Source organism: Macaca nemestrina, chromosome 3, assembly GCF_043159975.1.
Source record: "Macaca nemestrina isolate mMacNem1 chromosome 3, mMacNem.hap1, whole genome shotgun sequence".
NCBI classification, from domain to species: domain Eukaryota; kingdom Metazoa; phylum Chordata; class Mammalia; order Primates; family Cercopithecidae; genus Macaca; species Macaca nemestrina.
In genome coordinates this window covers 131,116,687-131,137,490 of record NC_092127.1, presented here as the reverse complement: position 1 = coordinate 131,137,490, position 20,804 = coordinate 131,116,687, and the positions used below count along the sequence as shown (strand labels likewise).

At 37.5% G+C, this 20,804-nt stretch overlaps 1 protein-coding gene across 1 annotated transcript in view; it reads left to right on the top strand.

Moving 5' to 3' along the window:
* LOC105463608 (transmembrane serine protease 11F) overlaps positions 1 to 20,804 on the top strand; it is a 77,524-nt gene that overhangs the window by 35,335 nt on the left and 21,385 nt on the right. Inside the window, exons 3-4 of the mRNA XM_011710816.2 lie at positions 3,003 to 3,121; positions 20,674 to 20,741. Of these exons, the coding sequence (XP_011709118.2) occupies positions 3,003 to 3,121; positions 20,674 to 20,741 (187 nt within the window). The remainder of the gene's footprint in view (positions 1 to 3,002; positions 3,122 to 20,673; positions 20,742 to 20,804) is intronic.

The window sequence follows — 20,804 nt, the reverse complement described above, 5'->3', positions numbered from 1 at the left end:
TTTTTCAGGATTTTTTAGAATCAATTATACCACTTGTTATGGGGTAAAAACAAATATGCTTTATAGACTTGCATGAAATATTTTAAAGATTTTAGCATTTAGAATTATGTTTTAACAAAATCCAGAAACCGAATTATCTAAAGCTGTTTTTTAAGTTTGGTTTCTTGAAAACCTAAAGAGTAAAATTTGCATTGAGATAGCATCACTTGTCTTCCTGTTCTGTAGAAGTGTATCCACTTCCAGGAATGTAGGGATTTTGTTTTCCCATAAAATGTTATTCTCCCATGAAATCCCAAGAGCCAAGCATACCTTGGTTTTAATCTCAGGTTCACCATAAATTAGTTAGGTGATCTTTAGCAAACTTCTTTTCTACTTCGCTAAGCTTCAGTACTGTTATGTAAAGCGGTTTACTATTATTTTTAATTCAGAAAATTGTTGTGATGATTAAACTAGCTTTGTGTTGTCACACACTGCATGGTATATAGTAATTTCTTACAAATATTTGCCATTATTAAATTGGATTTCTACAATGGCTTCCTAATTGATCTTTTATAAAAACTTATTTAATGTTGAATTTCTTCACTGGTGAAATGAGCTGAGCATGTAATATTCAATAAATGGCAAATATCATGTTCTCTGCATATAATGACAGTTCAGTAAAGGAAAGATATTATTTATTAATACAAAAGTTCAACATTAACATAATTGCTATAGTATAGTGACTAATATAGTTATGCTTCACATATAACATATTTTTAGCACTTTTAAAAGCACTTAAAGTATATATTAAAATCACTTTTACTTCTACGTGATTCCAGAATATGCTTTTGCTTAACAGGGAAATTCTTAAAGACAATATAGGGATATGTGTATGATAATGAGTAAAATAGCTCTGTCACTCTGAGATCAATCTTCATTTTAATCTTTTTTTGTAATAAAACTTTAATTGTGAAATATTTTCAAGAAGTGCCTTGAGAGGTAGCTTGAATTCATTAAATTTAATAAGATTATCTATGTGAGAGCCGATTAGACAGAGTTTAGTGTATGTTAGGAACTTGGTAAATATTGATTAATTCATCCACTCATCCATCAGTAAAAAAAAAAAGAAGTAAAAATTGTCAGCAAAATAGCAAAATAGATTGTAAACTGTTGTGGTAAAATGTCACCTTATTCATATTTCTTGACATCTCATTTCGAATGAACAAAATGTACTTTTTTAAAGAAGATAATGCTTAGAATAAATTTTGTAAGTGGAACAAAAAAGATACAAAACTGTGGTGATAAGCTATCTCAGTCAAGTAAAACAATTATTTTAACAGAATAAATAAAAACCGAAATTATAACATCAATTACTTCTAGATATTACAGTTACAGATTTTTATTCTCTTGTATATAATTTTCTGGTCATTCCAGATTTTCTGATATAGCATTTATGATCTAAAAAATGTTTTTAAATGAATATTTGTTTTTGACATTTAAAAAAATTTAAATGAATATTTAAATGTTTTAAACATTTAAAATATGTTTTAAAATGAATGTTTAAAATGCGGTAAGAAATTGGAGATTTGGCCGGGTATGGTGGCTCACACCTGTATTCCCAGCACTTTGGAAGGCTGAGGCTGGTGGATCACTTGAGGTCAGGAGTTCGAGACCAGCCTGGCCAACATGGTGAACTCATTCTCTACTAAAAATACAAAGATTAGCTGGGCGTGGTGGCATGCCCGTGTAATCCCAGCTACTCAGGAAGCTGAGGCAAGAGAATCACTTGAACCTAGGAGATGGAGGTTGCAGTGAGCTGGAATTGTGCCACTGCACTCCAGCCTGGGCAACAGAGTGAGACTCCATCTCCAAAAAGAGAGAGAGAGAGAGAGAGAGAGAGAGAGAGAGAGAGAGAGATTAGAGGTTAAATGGGTTATAGTTACAGGATTTAAAGACTGAAAAATTAATTGGATATTGGAAATCAGGATGAAACCAAGCCATGGGTAACCATATGGATGTTAGAGCTGTTCACAAAGATATAAAATATAGGAAGTAGAGGAGGTTTAAGTAAATAAGGAAGTAAATGATTATTTCACTTTGGAAATATATTAGAGGTGCCTATTTAATGTGCAATAAACAGTCTCCTAAAGTCAGTTGATAGAGAATTGAAACTCATGACAAAGATTTGGTCTGAAGATAAAGAATTTGAATCATCAATAATTAGTTAGTGGGTAAGGCCATCCCAGTTAAGATTACCAAAAAGTACTTAATATGACCAGGTCAAAGATAGAATCTTTGAATGCCAACGAGAAGGGTGGAAATAAAGAGCTCACCAAGATAACTGAGATGTATGGCCAGGGAGGAAAGAAGAAAACTAGAAGATGGCTTCATGAAACCAAAGATAGGTTTTCAGGGAACCTGATGAAGGCTACAAGGAAATCAAGGAGTAAAACAAACAAACGAAACCATGAAAGACATTACAACGGTTGTCCTTGACAAAGACAGCTTTAGTGGTGTGGTAGGAACAGATTGCAGAGAATTAGGGAGTGAATGGGAAAAAAAGAAGGTGAAAACAATAAATATGGACTTCTACTTAAGTAAGCTTAGCAGTAGCATAAAAAAATTTGACAGCTTGTTCAGTGTATCTTCATAATACAGCTTATGTCTGATATACCTGTTGGCAATTCCTTGAGGGAACTGATGACATTTACATGACTTTCAGCAATTGCTTTCGCTATTATCTTTCCACTGTATGTTGCATGTCCAATTTTATGAATGTTTTGATATGCATAAATATCTATAAATGGAGTGTTCAATATGAGTACTTTGGGATCAGAATTTTTCATTTTAACCGGCGGCAGTTGTGAAATTACAAAATATTTGAGAAGTGTCTGCAAGAATTTTTGCACTAAGTAGAAATAATATGCATTATAGTAGCCTATCTATTAGATGTGGGCAAGCCATAGGGGACAAAACAACTTACTACCTTTAACCATGAGACTTTTGCTTGTTTTACCTTTTAGATGATAAGTCTTTCTATTACCTTGCCTCTTTTAAAGTCACAAATATCAAATACAAAGAAAATTATGGCATGAGATCTTCAAGAGAGTTTATAGAAAGGAGTCATCAGATTGAAAGGATGGTAAGCTCAATAGAAATTTTAAATGTTTTTTAATGTGTCTTTTGCATCACTTTGAATGTGGGTGTTATATAGGAACTTAGTCCCAATTTCTTCTTTTGTAAAATGGAGATAATATAGTATGTAAGTCATGTAGTTGTAAAGATTAAATTACTTAATATGTGTAAAATATTCAGTATACTGTGTGCACCATCAAATGTATATAGTAGATTAGAGTAGGCAACTAATTGACTCCTGAGAAATTGTTGGTTGAAACAAATGTTTCCCTATTTTTAATTCTTGATTTTATATTTTTCGATTCATTTTCTTTATTCTTTTTTAACATAAGAATATAGAGTTGCCACAATCAGCTTACCAATTTGTTTATTTTGAAAGCACTTGAAAATTATATAAAAGCACATGGTATGTCTATAATTTTTGATATTAATCTTAAATCTGGTTATGACTCACATATTTTGTTTTATTATAGCTTATGTATTTATCAAGTTATTTCTAACTTTTTAAGTATATTGGGTGAGCCATCTCCTTAACTGTCGTAGCAGAAAGTCAAAGAGAATAGTCTTCCATTTTTTGTCCCATGAAAAGCATGGTTATGGAGATCATAGATTTGTTTAGAAAAATTCAGTTTATTAGCTTGGATTGTAGTCTTTTAAACTTATAAGAGTTACTCTAGAACCAAGAATTAATGGCCAAATAGGAAGAGCACTATGTTAATATGATTCTTTGTGATTAGCTTTAGACACTAATCTCCTTTAGTAAAAGATGAGAACTTTGACATTCCCATTCTTCCCTCACTATACTATCCTCTCTCTGTATTATTCACAATGTGAGAAAATATTTACAATTTATCCTGTTATTTACATAAGTTGATTCTAAATGTTGAAAAGCAATAAGAACATTTCCCTTTCCATAGCTTTTTAAATAGTATTTTATTTTTTACAATTATTACCACAGTTCTTATGCCGTTCAAATAATGTTCCCAGAATTAAGTATGAATATATTTTCTCTCTCGTGTGTGTGTAATCCCTCTGCCATTTTACTGTATTATCTGACATTTCCAAGGTCTTGGTATTTCTTTAAATCTTCTTTTCTAAAACCTTATGTTTCCTCCTCAGTTTCAACTAGTTGTGCTGTAGGTGCACTTTACAAAGGTAAACCTAACCAGGACAGGACTGCACCCTTTTGTGAGATCCATTGCTTCTTGCATCCCATGTTTTCATTGATATAGTAAGATATGTCCTCAAGTACCTTTTCTAAGAAAAAGTTCATGGGATGTAAAATTTATGAATTATTTTATGCTGAAAAAAATCCTGTATTCTATATTTCACTCAGTTGAAAGTTTGGATGCACAACTTTAAGTTGAAAATAATTTCCCTAAAAGTGCATGCAATGTGATGCCTTTGCCTTTTTTCTTTTTGCTTATGATTGCTTTGGTGATTTGGGCCCTTTCTGGTTCTCTATAAGTTTCAGAATTTTTTTTTCTAATTCTGTAAAAAGTGATCTTGGTACTTTGATAGAAATAGTGTTAAATCTCTAAATTGCTTTTGGCAGTATGGTCATTTTAATGGGATTGATTCTTCCAATCCATGATCATGTCTATGAGACAACGTTTCTTTTGTCTCTGATTTCTTTCAGTAGTGTTTTGTATTTCTCCTTGTAGAGATCATTTACCTCTTCAATTAGACGTATTCCGAGGTATTTTATTCTTTTTGTGGCTATTGTAGATGGGATTGCATCTTGATTTTGCTGTCAGCTTGAACATTATTGGTGTTTTCCAATGCTAGTAATTGTTTTATGTTGATTTTTTGTATCCTGAAACTTTAATGAAGTTTATCAATTCTGGGAGCTTTTTTTGTGAAGACTTTGTTTTCTATACATAGAATCATATCATTTGTGAAGAGAGATTGTTTATCTACTTCTTTTTCTATTTGGACGCCTTTTACTCTTTTCTGTTGCCTCATTACTCTGCGTAGGACTTCTAGTACTATGTTGAATAGAAGTGGAGAGGGTGGGCATCCTTGTTGTGTTCCAGTTCTCAAGGGGAATGGTTCCAGCTTTTGCCCATTCGGTGTGATATTGGCTGTGGGTTTGTCATAGATGGATCTTATTATTTTGACATATGTTCCTTCAATGCCTAGTTTGTTGAGGGTTTTTATCATGAAAGGATATTGGATTTTATCAAAAGCTTTTTCTGCATCTATAGGGATGATCATTCTGTTTTTAATTCTGTTCATATGGCGAATCACATTTATTGATTTGAGTATGTTGAGCCACCTGCATCCCAGGAATAAAGGCTACTTGATTGTGACAATTTAACTTTTTGTGCAGTTAGATTTGGTTTGCTGGTATTTGGTTGAGGATTTTTACGTCTATGATTATAAGGAGTATTGACCTGATATTTTCTTTTTTTCATGTGTCTTTGTCAAATTTTGGCATCAGGATGATGCTAGCTTTGTAGAATGAGTTAGGGAGGACTCCTTTCTTCCTGATTTTTTGGGAATAGTTTTAGTAGGGCTGGTACCCATTATTCTGTGTATGTCTGGTAGAATTTGGCTGTGAATTCATCTGGTCCAGGGATTTTGTTGGTTTGTAGGTTTTTTATTACTGATTTAGTTTCAGAACTCGTTATTGGTCTGCTCAGGTTTTCAGTTTCTACTTGGTTCAGTCAGGGAGGTTATATGTTACCAATAATTTATCTATTTCCTGTAGATTTTCTAATTTACATGCATAAGTGTTCATAATAGACTATCTTTTGTATTTCTGTGGGTTTGGTTGTAATGTCAACTTTGTCATTTCCAATTGTACTTATACGGATTGTCTCTCTTTTTTTCTAATTTAGATAGCTATCAGTCTTGTTTATTCTTTCAATAAACCAAAAATTTGGTTTTGTTCATCTTTTTTTTACAGACTTTTGTATCTCCATTTAGTTTCATTCTGCTCTGGTTTTAATTGTCTTTTATTTTGCTAGCTTCAGTGTTGGTTTGTTGTTGTTTTTCTAGTTTCTCTATGTGCATTGTTAGATTGCTAATTTTAGATCTTTCTAACTTATTGATGTAGGTGTTTAGTGCTCTAGACATTCCTCTTAACACTGCTTTGGCTGCATCCTAAAGATATTGATGTCTTGTGCCTTTACTGTCCCTAAGTTCAAAGAAATGTTTGATTTTTGCCTTAAATTTGTTGTTTACCCAAAAGTAATTCAGGAGCAAGTTGTTTAATTTCCATGTAGTTGTGTTGTTTTGAGATATCTTCTTGGTAATGATTTCTATTCTTATTGCGCTGTGGTATGAGAGTGTGCTTGCTGTGATTTTTTAAAATTTATTGAGGCTTGCTTTGTGGGCAAATATTTGATTTGTCTTGTAGTATATTCCACATGCAGATAAGACGAGTATGTATTCTGTGGTTGTTAGGTGTATTATTCTGTAGATGTTTGTTAGGTCAAGTTGGTCAAGTGTCAAGTTTATGTCCACAATTTCTTTGTTAGTTTTCTGCCTCAATGATCTGTGTAATGCTATCGGTGGGACTGTTGATGTTTCCCACCCTAATTGTGTAGCTATCCAAGTCTTCGTAAGTCTAGAAGAACTTGTTTTATGAATCCGAGTGCTTCAATGTTGGGTACATATATATTTTGGATGGCTGAGTCTTTTTGTTGAATTGATCCTTTTATCATTATGTAATGGCCTTCTTTTTCCTTCTTTACCATTCTTGCTCCTTTTTGTTTTCTGTTTGCATGACAGATCTTTCTCCATCCCTTTACTTTGAGCCTATGGGTGTCACTACATGTGAGATGGTTCTTTTGAAGGCAACAGATTGTAGACTCTTGTGTTTTTATCCACCTTGCCACTCTATGCCTTTTAAGTGGGACATTGAGACCATTGACATTTAAGTTACTATTGATATATGATATTTTGTTCCTGTCATGTTGCTAGCTGATTGTTTTGTAGATAATTGTATAGTGGCTTTATGGTGTCTGTGGGCTATGTACTTAAATGTGTTTCTGTGGTAGCTGGTATTGTTCCTTCATTTTGACATTTAACATACTCTTAAGGACCTCTTGTAAGACTGGTAATGGCAACGAAATCCCTTAGCTTTTGTTTATCTGAAAATGATTTTATTTCTCCTTTACTTATGAAGCTTAATTTGGCGGGGAATGAAGTTCTTGGTTAGAATTTCTTTTCTTTAAGCATGCTGAAAATAGGTCCCCAGTCTCTTCTGGCTTATAAAGTTTCTGCTGAGATAGCCTGATGAGGTTCCATTTGTAAGTGACCTGACCTGTGTCTGTAGCTACCTTTACATTTTTTTTTCTTTTGCAGTGACCTTGGTGAATCTGATGACTGTATACCTTGAGGATAGTTGTCTTATATTGCCTCTTGTAGGGGTTCTTTGAATTTCTTGAATTTGCATGCCAACTTCTCTAGTGAGATTGGGGGAGTTGTGGATCGTATGCTTAAATATGTTTTCCAAGTTATTCCTGTCTCTTCTTGTCTCTCTAGAATGACAGTGGATCATAGCTTTAGTCTCTTTACATAATCTCATATTTCTTAGAGGTTTTGTTCTTTTTAAAAAATTCTTTTTTCTTTACTTTTGCTTAAGTTGATTTAAAGAACTGGTCTTCGAGCTCTGAGATTCTTTCCTTAGCTTGATCTATTCTGTTGTTAATGCTTCCAACTGTATTATAAAATTCCTGTAGTAAATTTTTCAATTCTAGGAATTTAGTTTGGTCCTTTCTCGGCAAGTGGCTATGTCATCTTTCACCTCTTGGATCATATTACTGGGCTTGTGGGATTGGATTTCAACTTTCTCCTGAATCTCAATGAGTATCCTTGCTATCCAGATTCTAAATTCTATATCTGTAGTTTTAGTCATTTCAATCTGGTTCAGAAACATTGTGGGGGAGGTAAAGTGATTGTTTGCAGGCAAGGAGACAGTCTGACTTTTTGAATTGCCAGAGTTCTTGCACCTATTCTTTTTCATATGAGAGGTCTCATGTTCCTTTATCTTTTTGAATTTGCTGCCATTTGAATGGGGCTTTTTTTTTTTTTTCCATTCCTTATTTCCCTTGAGATTTTGGCTGTTGTATAAATTGAGTATAGTCTGTTGTCTTCATTTCTTTGTGCTTTCAGAGGGTCAGAGTTCCATACTGGGTCTTTATTTGTGGCTAGATTCTTGCATGGGTTTCGTAGGCATGTGTTCTGGGAGAATTTTGTTGGTGTTATAATTCAGACTGTGATCCAGTAGATGGTGCTTAAGAGTAATGGCTGGCAGATAGGCTCTTAGCTGCCCTGCTCTTGTGTATTTCAGCGTGTTTGCAACAGTGCTCTGTGGTTGTGGGACTGAAGAGAGATGATGCTCTTACCAGGTCCATCCCTGTGCCCTAGGGGGCTCCCTTTAGTCACTGGCACCACGCCCTCATTTCCTTAGCCTCAAGAGGTGCCCTGGCCGGCTGTGTTTCTGCCTGCACTAGTGACAGTCCAAGCCAAAGATTAGGTTGCCAAGAGGCCTGCAATGTTGTGGAAGCTCACTGGTCCTCTCTGCTTGGTGGAGTCAAAGCAGGTTGTGCGGTATATCTGAAGGTGGTCTGTTGATGCCTTGGCCTACTGGTCAAGGGTGAGGGATCTCTGGGCAGGGTGGTGTTGTCATGGGTATGCAGCTTATGTAGGGCTTGTGGCTCACAGTTTTTTTGCCCAGCAGACAGCTGTGGGGCCTGCCCAGCTTGTTCTCCCTCAACTAAGTCACCTTCTGTTTGCTGCCTGAGTATTTGGCCCAGCCAGCTGGTTTTGTCCCAAGCCTTCTGTATCCAGATCACTGGGCTGTTAGGTGTCCGGGGCTATGGTGCTTCTTTGGTCAGAGGCAGTGACTGTCAGACAGGGCATACTCTTTCTGGATTATCCCTGTAGAGGGAGGCACACCAGCTTCTGCACCAGCCCATGAATCCATGTCTCAGTCTTCTCAGTGTTCTGAGAGTGGGGGCTCTTCCCCTGCTCAAGCACCAGCCACAGATCTCGGCTTGGCACTCCTGAACTATGTGCTCTAACCCGACGGGGTTGAGATTGAGCCTGCAGCTTTGTCTTCTGGCCTCTTGGGTTGGAGACTGGCTCTGCTGGGGGAGCGGACCAGTAAGGCAAACCAGTAAAGCACTCGTACTGGGCAGTGGAGGCTCTGCTGTGTGCGTGTTCTTGTGGGAGCAGCCAGGTAGCATCCTTGGAAGGGGCCGGTGGAGAGCAGCCTGTGCAGAAGAGACACACCCTAGTCTCATGAGAAAGGTAGCCCTCCTCTCTCCTGGCCCTGCAGTCAGCAGACGTCAGAGCTATTTGGAGGAAGGGAGAGAGCCTTGGAGGATGGGTTCCTATGGCTGTGTTTTGCTGCAGCTGCCCCACATGCAAAACCCTCTGGGCTCCATGCAGGCAGGAGCTCTCTGCCTACTCTCGAGGCAGATCCCCCTGCCAATTCAAGTATCTGTGGGGGTCGTGGGATCTCTTATAGGTATGATCCTAGAGATCCCCAGCAAGAGCGAATTGCCCCGCGGTCACTTCATTCACCCCTTCTCTAGGAGCTATTCAGGGCCAGGAGCTAGTCCTAACATCCAGCAAGACCACATAGAGTTGCCAGCTTCCTCCTCTTCAGCCTCTGTGTCTGCATTGCCTCTCTATCAACTCTGAGTGTTTTCTCTCCCAGAAATCTGTTTGATATATGTTGGCTTACTCCATATTTTGGTCTCTCTCAGTGGGAAAGTTCTTTTCTGGCTGTATCTGGACAACCATCTTTCCACTCCCCCAACAAGTTCTCAGTTATTTTTCACTGGTGGCAAAGAGAGGAAGTGAGTGAAACATATCCATTTTAATGATAAATTTATACTTTAAATCATAGTTCTTCAGCAAAAATGTTGAAGATTGTCTGTCTCTATCATCTTTCTATGCCCAAAAGCCATATGAAAGCCATGCATGTGTAGAGTTTGCATGGAACTGTTTTGTTTAAAAACTGAATTTATATTTTGACAGTACTCCATCGTTTTTGCCAAAGTTAAAAAAATGACTAGTCTGGTGATTAAAACAAGATACTAATTGTTTACACACTGAGAATTGCTAGTATGATTAAATTAATATTGATTACTTAAAATTAGTGTGTGAAGTATCACTACTTAACTAAATGGAATGCAGGAATGATTTATCAAGTACGTATCCTAGGACAAGGAATCATTCTAACAGACTGGTTTCCATTTTCCCCTTGGGAGCATCCAGTAATTAATGTACTTACGCTAGGATTCCACACCTCAAAGCCAATGCTGTAAAAAACTGTTTTTTTTTAGATAAAAATAAATATGAACATGAGTTCTGGAATTTTTCCATATGCTCTATGATACATTGACTTCACCTTGGAACTGAATGTTCAGGACAATCCAAAAAGATAATACTATAAATAAAATTATAGTATTATAATTATAGTATATTATAGTTGGATAGGTAAATGATTTCCAAAATAAAGACTGGAAAATTCTCACGACTCCCATCCACTATGCAGAATTTTCAGTATCAAAAGGCTACAGATGTTGACTCCATCACTTTCTAATTTCATTTCTTAATAATAGCTTCTCACTGAAACCATCTTTATTGGGCTCCTTATATTCTAAAACTACAACAACTAGCTTGAGGGATTATCTCTTAAAAGGACATCTTAAAGAGATTTCTTTTTTCATTCTTTGTTCCTTCTATTTTAAGAGATTAACATTTGCAATACAAAAACTTCTTTAGAGACAAAAGATATTACCTTTAAAAACACTTTTTCATTTAAGTTTATTGAATCTTTTCCTGGCTGTAAGCTAAAATCCTTATCTAAAAACTGGGGATGTGTGATGACAGAACTTCCAAAGAATGGAGACATTGAAATAGATGCATAGCAGAGCATTATCTAGTACCGATTAGTTTATTTTTACGTAGGTTATATTCCAAAACACAGAACTTATGACTGGTGATCTTGATTAAATAATTTATTAATTCATTAATTTATTAATAAAATATTTATTAATTTATTAATAAATCATTAATAATTTATTTTATAACTAACTTATTTTGATTTTATTTAAATTATAATATTTGTTTAAATTTTAATTAGATAATTTATTAATCAAGATCTTTCAGAAAAAATTCATCAGGAAGTGAGGACAGCAGGAAAGGGCAAAGGAAGAAGCTAGATAAAGATGTAGTTTCAAAAATGTAGCCTCAGCATGATTTCTCTGGGAGATCTGGAGCCTAGATTAATCACGGAGGTGATTCTTCCCAGAAATAGAGGGTTGGGTTGTTTGTTTTACACCAGTAGAGCTGCCCAGGGAAGGTGGAGCATAGCCTACCAGATGTTACTAAACAAGGTGCTTAGGTCAGACAAGGACAATCCTCTGCAGAAGTGCAGGTGTGAACTGTTATCAGTCAATTCTTGAAGCTGGGGTATGGGTACACCTCCCCACTCAGTGCAATTTGGATAGAGAACAAATATCTGCTACAATTCTTTTCTCACAACTCATTATCATTTAAGTAATTTCAGCTTCTTAAATAAATTTCATAAGAAAGAAGAAAAAGTTTATTTGCTTGATAAGTGATTGCAAGCAATAACTCCCCATTGACCTAGGCCTCCAGATAATCCAACTCATGATCCTGGCTTTGCTTCGTTTCCTTCTGTGGCTCTGTAAGTGATTTCATCCATTCCCATAATAGGAGTTCAGAAGAAGAAAAATCCCTTTGAGTCAGCAGGAAGCTTTCCTGGAGAGGAAAGAGGAAAAGAATCAGTTTTGTTGGTGTTTTTGCGCTCTGCTGGCACATATTCCCTTGACAGTAGCAGGAAATTTGCATAACCTGCTTGAATATTTTCATGGGTGGACCTCAAAAGGGATTCCCTACCTGGCATGCAGTAACTGCTGATCTTCCTTGAGGACTTAATCTGCATTTAGTTCATAACCAAAGGAAAGATGCAAGCTCAAACTTGTCAAAAACAGTACCTGGATGGGTATGAAGCTAATTAGTCAGAGCCATAGGTATCATTTCAAATATGTTATTTTGTTTTTGAATACTGGAGTTCAAACCAAAGACTACAATTGGTATCTGATTTTAAGGTGAAGTTTTTTTCCCCCATTTTACCACGAGCACACTATCTTGTTTCAAACAGAATCATCTCTAGTAAAATGATCTATTCTTAGGTTTGAACTATAAAAAGGGACAGGATACAATTAGTTTTTGTAGTTTGCATCATATTGCAAGCATCATAGTACTGAGTTACCAACAGAAAAATGTAAAAATTACCAACAGAAAAATGTAAACTTTCCAGAAACTAGTTATAACAATGATTAGGTATCTGAGGAGGAATAGTTCCCCTACCCCTGTTAAACTTAGAAGCAGGAAACAACCTCTGAAGAGATTATCTCTTAGGAGATTTATATTCAGGGAATAAAGGATGACTTTGAGGTCTTCTTTAAGGGTTTCTTTCATCATGACCTTTCTACCTGCCTGTCTCCCACCAACTTTAACATCTGTCTTCAAATATGTAATTAATTCAAGGTTGTCAAAGTCACTTAATGCGCTTAACACAAGATCTAAAGATGGCTTCCCTGGGTTCATATTACAGAGCCACCATTTCCTTTGCCACCTCAGACAAGATTATATATCCTGAGTCTCAGTTTCTTCATCTATCAAATGGAGCTGATGAGAATGATACTTTTCCTCCTAAGGTGGTTTGAATTTTAAACAAAAGAATCAGTCCAATGCCTGCCATGTAGTATGGAATTAATACTTGTAAGCTTTTAGTAAAGGTCACACCAGTATTGTACTATACCAGCATATGCCATTTTTAAAATAGAGGTTGATGTGTTGGGGGACCATAGTTTGTTAATATCACATTTTAGTTTGAATTGAATCTTGATATTTTCTTATACTCTAATATAATAAGACTCCTAATCCTTCCCCAAAGTGTCATAGATACAAAGTTCAGAATTTCAGAGGACGTTTATCAGAAGTGCTAGCGACATAAAAGTCATCTTTTCTCCCTGTTTCCTCAATGATGAAAACAAAATGAACTCAGAGAAACTTAGTGAAATTGTAAGCGTCATGACTCAGAACTGATCCAAACCTGAGGAATGACCCAAACATGTGAGGTCACCACTGGGGTCTCCTGGGTCCCACCTTTCTACAGATGACCACAGATTTCTACTTTCACTTGGCAACACGATTTGCAGATAAAACAATGTGTTACCATCTTCTTCCCTTTACCATCTTGTTGATTCTTAATTCATTAATTCATTTATTCATGCACTCATTTATTTATCAAACATGGCTTGTGTGTTCACCATGGGCCAGACAATGGGTGGAGCATTGGAGATACAAACATAAATCACACCCCCTGCCTTACACAGTTCACAGTCTAGAGTGAGAGACACTACTGTAAACCAGTGTGATAATTGCTATTAATATAATAAAATCATATTCAAGATGACAAGGTGGCCCAAATAAAGGATTGTTCAACTTTGAGGAGGGCTTGTTAGAGCTAACTTAATTGTCATTGGAGTTTCTCAAGTAAGGTAAAGTTGTAATTGAAATTTGCCAGGGGGAAAAAAAAACGTTGTAGGAAGAGGAAAATGAATGTGCACAGTCACAGAGGTGTGAACCAGCCTACTGTGATTAGGAAAGAGAAATTAAATCAGTAGATAAGAGGTTTTGGGCCCTCTCCAGCTGGACCAGGCTCAGGGGAGGGGAGGGGGGTACAAAAGAGGTAAGCGGGTGGGAGTAAGGGTGGGATGGGGGTTGCCAGAGGCCAGGGGGCCATCCACCGCTTCCCGGGAGGGCTGTGCCTCCGTTGGGTTTGTTAGTGGCCAGGACAGGGCAGGGCAGCTCAGCCTCCTGTCTCTGCTTCCATCTTCCATTTCCCAATGCGCTCATCCTGGCTGCCACAGAACCCTCTCCCCTCAATGACATTAAGCCCTGGCTAACATCTAGGATGGTGTGAAGCCTGCCGGCGAACCGCCCACTACCTAAGGTGCTAGGCTGCTGGAGCTGGCAGGGCTTGCTCAAAGCCTGGTGTTCCTTGCACAGTTGATGGTCTTTCTTATTTGCATCATCTGTCTCACATTCTGTGGACATCTGGGCAGTCAAGCTGGGTAGTGTTACACTTGTGAATGATACTGGGATTTCAGTTAAAACTGGATTAGCCTCCTCTTGCGACAAGCTAATGTCTCAATCCTTTGTAGGCAAGAACCTGAAATGTGTGGGGAGCATACTTCAAAGAGGAATCCTTATCTTGATGCTGTGCTGTTTTCCTTGCTGGGCCATCTTTCTCAATACTGACAGCATCTTCCTGCTCTTAAGGGGATCCTGACGTCACCAGGATGGCCCAAATTTATGTGATGATTTTCATTCTTGCTCTTCTAGCAGCATTTCTGTTCTGGCTGCAGAGGAGATATTTACAAAAGTCAGGGCATCATCTTGCCTTAAGTTATCATTGGAATCACAGGGAATGCGGTCTGTGTGGGCCTTAATGTACTCTTGCTTGTAGACTGTGGACATTAGAGGGTTAGAATCTGCCTGGGCCAACACCACTTCCTGGTTCTTCCTGTCTGCACTTCTTTTCCTCTACATGTGGGAAAAAAAACTATCAATACTTGGGGAGGTTGGACTAGGGACTTTTCCCAGGAGTGGGGCTCCTACATCTAGCCGGCTATCCAATTATGCTCATGGTGTATACTGAGTGACAAACTTGAGATTGGAACCCTTCTTGCAGGACTGATTAATGTGACAGAGCTGGAAGCTCAGGGCATCATCTGTGAACTGGCCTTTGTAGTCAAGATGGTTGCCCCCTGGCTTTGGCATGGCAGCCGGTGTACGAGTGGGCAATGCTGTGGCAACAAGGAATCATGAGCAGGCTTGGTGCCCTCACTTTACTGTTCTCCTGTGTGCCAGTGTGTGTACACTTGCAGCAAGTGTTTTTACTTGTAGTTTTGAAGAGTGTGGTTGCCTATGTATTTACCATTGACAGATATTATTTCCCTTTATGAGCCAAATGATGCCTGTTTTTGCTCCTCTTCATCTACTTGATGCACTTACAGGTACCTTTGGTAGAGTCATGAGAGGCGCAGGAAAATGAAGATTGGTGCTATCTTGACTGCCATTGGTTATGGGAAAACCTTTTTTGTTTTCCCATGGGAGTATCTCTGATGTTTGCTGCTAAACGGGATAATAGGAGTCTGGTCTGGATTGAGCGTGTCTTTCAAAACCTCTTCTATTTAGCATACATTTTGAGAATAAACTAGAATAGAGTTGCAGAGCAGGCACAAGTTTGAGCAAGTTTAAAAGGGTGCAGAGAGACCATAGCTACCCCAACAGAGCTACCTATCCCAGAAAGAGAAGTAACCGATGGAGCGATTTTGCCTGATATCATCAGACCAGAGCACCAGACCATACAACTGATGGAAGAAAACTCCTCATATGCAGTGCCCTCTGTTGGGGATGTTTTGACAAGACAGTTGATTTTTTTTTTTTTTTTGGATATTTCACTCTACATTTTATTATTGGACAACTTAAAATACTTGAATGGGGTTTGTATATTCATTGGCATATTAGCTTGCTAGGACTTCCATAACAAAATAACAGACTGGGTAGCTTAAACAATTAAAAAACTACTTTTTTTCATAGCACTAGAAGCTGGATTTCCAAGATCAAGGTGCTGGCAATGTTGATATCTCCTGAGGCTTTTCTTTTTGGCTTGCAGATTTCTTCCTTCTTGTTGCTTGTTTACTTAATCATTTCTCTGTGCATCTGTGTCTCTTTTTTTTTTAAATTTATTTATTATTATTATACTTTAAGTTCTAGGGTACATGTCCATAACGTGCAGGTTTGTTACATATGTATACTTGTGCCATTTGGTGTGCTGCACCCATCAACTCGTCAGCACCCATCAACTCGTCATTTACATCAGGTATAACTCCCAGTGCAATCCCTCCCCCCTCTCCCCTCCCCATGATAGGCCCCGGTGTGTGATGTTCCCCTTCCTGAGTCCAAGTGATCTCATTGTTCAGTTCCCACCTATGAGTGAGAACATGCTGTGTTTGGTTTTCTGTTCTTGTGATAGTTTGCTAAGAATGATGGTTTCCAGCTGCATCCATGTCCCTACAAAGGACACAAACTCATCCTTTTTTATGGCTGCATAGTATTCCATGGTGTATATGTGCCACATTTTCTTAATCCAATCTGTCACTTATGGACATTTGGGTTGATTCCAAGTCTTTGCTATTGTGAATAGTGCCGCAATAAACATACATGTGCATGTGTCTTTATAGCAGCATAATTTATAATCCTTTGGGTATATACCCAGTAATGGGATGGCTGAGTCATATGGTACATCTAGTTCTAGATCCCTGAGGAATCGCCATACTGTTTTCCATAATGGTTGAACTAGTTTACAATCCCACCAACAGTGTAAAAGTGTTCCTGTTTCTCCACATCCTCTCCAGCACCTGTTGTTTCCTGACTTTTTAATGATCACCATTCTAAATGGTGTGAGATGGTATCTCATTGTGGTTTTGATTTGCATTTCTCTGATGGCCAGTGATGATGAGCATTTTTTCATGTGTCTGTTGGCTGTATGAATGTCTTCTTTTGAGAAATGTCTGTTCATATCCTTTGCCCACTTTTTGATGGGGTTGTTTGTTTTTTTCTTGTAAATTTGTTTGAGTTCTTTGTAGGTTCTGGATATTAGCCCTTCGTCAGATGAGTAGATTGCAAAAATTTTCTCCCATTCTGTAGGTTGCCTGTTCACTCTGATGGTAGTTTCTTTTGCTGTGCAGAAGCTCTTTAGTTTAATTAGATCCCATTTGTCAATTTTGGCTTTTGCTGCAGTTGCTTTTGGTGTTTTAGACATGAAATCTTTGCCCATGCCTATGTCCTGAATGGTACTACCTAGATTTTCCTCTAGGATTTTTATGGTATTAGGTCTAACATTTAAGTCTCTAATCCATCTTGAATTAATTTTCGTATAAGGAGTAAGGAAAGGATCCAGTTTCAGCTTTCTACTTATGGCTAGCCAATTTTCCCAGCACCATTTATTAAATAGGGAATCCTTTCCCCATTTCTTGTTTTTGTCAGGTTTGTCAAAGATCAGATGGCTGTAGATGTGTGGTATTATTTCTGAGGACTCTGTTCTGTTCCATTGGTCTATATCTCTGTTTTGGTACCAGTACCATGCTGTTTTGGTTACTGTAGCCTTGTAGTATAGTTTGAAGTCAGGTAGCGTGATGCCTCCAGCTTTGTTCTTTTGACTTAGGATTGTCTTGGAGATGCGGGCTCTTTTTTGGTTCCATATGAACTTTAAAGCAGTTTTTTCCAATTCTGTGAAGAAACTCATTGGTAGCTTGATGGGAATGGCATTGAATCTATAAATTACCTTGGGCAGTATAGCCATTTTCACGATATTGATTCTTCCTATCCATGAGCATGGTATGTTCTTCCATTTGTTTGTGTCCTCTTTTATTTCACTGAGCAGTGGTTTGTAGTTCTCCTTGAAGAGGTCCTTTACATCCCTTGTAAGTCGGATTCCTAGGTATTTTATTCTCTTTGAAGCAATTGGGAATGGAAGTTCATTCATGATTTGGCTCTGTGTTTGTCTATTACTGGTGTATAAGAATGCTTGTGATTTTTGCACATTAATTTTGTATCCTGAGACTTTGCTGAAGTTGCTTATCAGCTTAAGGAGATTTTGGGCTAAGACAATGGGGTTTTCTAAATATACAATCATGTCATCTGCAAACAGGGACAATTTGACTTCTTCTTTTCCTAACTGAATACCCTTGATTTCTTTCTCTTGCCTAATTGCCCTAGCCCGAACTTCCAACACTATGTTGAATAGGAGTGATGAGAGAAGGCATCCCTGTCTTGTGCAAGTTTTCAAAGGGAATTTTTCCAGTTTTTGCCCATTCAGTATGATATTGGCTGTGGGTTTGTCATAAATAACTCTTATTATTTTGAGGTACGTTCCATCAATACCGAATTTATTGAGCGTTTTTAGCATGAAGGGCTGTTGAATTTTGTCAAAAGCCTTTTCTGCATCTATTGAGATAATCATGTGGTTCTTGTCTTTGGTTCTGTTTATATGCTGGATTATGTTTATTGATTTGCGAATGTTGAACCAGCCTTGCATCCCAGGGAAGACAGTTGATTTTTATTGTGGAATGACTTTAGCTGTTGCTATTGCTATCCTTGTAGCAGGAATTTTAGTAACAGTTTTCAATGTCTATAGTTAAAGTAGAAAAATTATCACCAGCCTTCAGCTAGAAATGATAATTATATGCCTTATATTAAACATGGAAGGCGACCATGTTATTTGGACAGTGGTTTTACTCTCGACTCTGGGTGGAAAATTGAGGTCTCCATGGTTATTCTGAGAAACTGTGTTACCCTAATGCAAATCAAGAAACGAGGTATAACTTTAAGCAAAATTTTCTCTGTTAACTGTATCATGATTTCTAAGTATGTAAATTTGATATTTCCTTCTGTAAGTGTTCCTTGTTCTTTCTTTTTTCTATTCTTTTCTTTTTTTTTTTCTGAGATGGAGTCTCACTCTGTTGCCCACACTGGATTGCAGTGGTGCAAGCTCGGCTCATTACAAGCTCCACCTCCCAGGTTCATGCCATTCTCCTGTCTCAGCCTCCCAAGTAGCTGGGACTACAGGCGCCCGCCAGCATGCCTGGCTAATTTTTGTATTTTTAGTACAGACCTGGTTTCACCTTGTTAGCCAGGATGATCTCGACCTCCTGACGTTGTGATCCGCCCACCTCGGCCTCCCAAAGTGCTGGGATTACAGGAGTGAGCCACCACGCCCGGCCTATTCTTTCTTAGGTTGAATATCTTTCTTCTTCCAGGAAAGTGGTTATTGTCCTATAAACTGTTATTGGTGACCTAGTTTTCTTTTATTTCTCTTAATGTACTTAGTCTTGCCACTGAATATATATTAAGTACCTGTTCAAGTCCTATCTAGGATATTACCATATAAACTTTTACAAAATAAATACCTTAAAATGAGAGAGAGAGAGAGAAGAGAGAAGAGAGAGAGAGAGAAGACTTTGAAGGTAGGGATGGGGCAAAGTAGGGGCCAATGAAGGGGTAAGATTGTGTTGAGGGAAATATTGAGCTTGAGGCAGGGGTCTAATATACTCAGGTTTGCATTTTAAAGATATCATCCTGGTTGCAGCATTCGGAGGGAACAACTGAGGGGACAGAAGATAGGGTAGAACCACATCAACATGCCATGAGGAGGCTGCTGCAAAGGCCCAGATACAAGTTTCTAAGGAGCTGATTTGAGACCATAGCAATGGGATTGAATCAAGGGAAGTGGATTTAACATTTAGGAGGTAAAGTCTACTGGGCATTATTACCACATTAGAAGAGTCAGGGAGAGGAAGGAATCTTGTGGGGAGAGAGACTTTCCTTCTCCTGAGATGATGTAGAAATTGGGGGCAAAATTTACCATGGAAATAGATCTTATGTAAACTTACATCGACTTGTTATTCTGACTTATAACTCTCAGCCCGGTGCTTTTTAAATTTTTTTAATCTATTTATTATTTATTTTGAGAACAGATTATGACTCTGGCTAATTTTTGTATTTTTAGTAGAGATGGAGTTTTGCCATGTTGCCCAGGCTCATCTGGAACTCCTGGGTTAAAGCAATCTCTCCACCTTGGCCTCCCAAAGTGCTTGGATTACAGGCGTGAGCCACCACACCCAACTATCCCAGTGCTTTTTTGACAAAAAGGCAGTGTCTCAATAGCCAGCTGGAATCAGAAACCTTTAGGAAATCAGTTTCCTGAATATTGAAAAACTTCCAATGGCTTAGACTGGAAAAGCTAAGTAATGAAATGCTGATGATATAAGAGTGTGGTGAAACTTACTCCCAAGCAGAGTACCAGTTTTGAAATCCTGTCTCTCACAGAGATGACTAATAAGTGAGGGTGTCAGAGTCACATGGCAGAAATCATTTCAAGTCATGTCAAAGGGTCTAGTGATGACATAATCATTTAAGAAATCAACAAATTCTATCAGTACTGATGAGATAACATATTTGGGATGAGTGCAGCAAACAAGGTAGGCTTTTTTAGAAATGAGGATGCTGTCTTAAAAAAATAGCATGTACTTTTAATTTACTTGATAGTATTTAAAACTATCATCAATAGCTTAATAGATACCAGACAAGGTGTAAAATGTGTGACGTAATTTCACCTAATTCTCAAATCAACTGTATAAGGCAGATATTGTTGTTATCCCATTTTACAGAGGCTTAGCAAAGTTGAACAATTTCGTTGTGGTTATTTGGTTCCACAAAGATTAGGCCCCAGGTTTAGTCTTACAACTGTCAATATACCCATTAACATGACTGGGAATAAGCTGAAAACCTTTTTTTTTTTTTTGCCTAAGTCTCTGGCTAAGACAAGGAATAACACTTTTCTTAAGACTAATACTTCTTTTTTAAAATTATTATTATTTTTTTATTTTACTTTTAAGTTCTGAAGACTAATACTTATTTTTTAAAAATCAGATGTCTAGGATATTTCGACATTCTTCTGTAGACGGTCGATTTATCAAATCTCATGTTATCAAATTAAGGTATGTAAACTTGGTTTGTAATTTCAAGTTAATACTGTTAAGATGAGGTATTTGATGAACCTA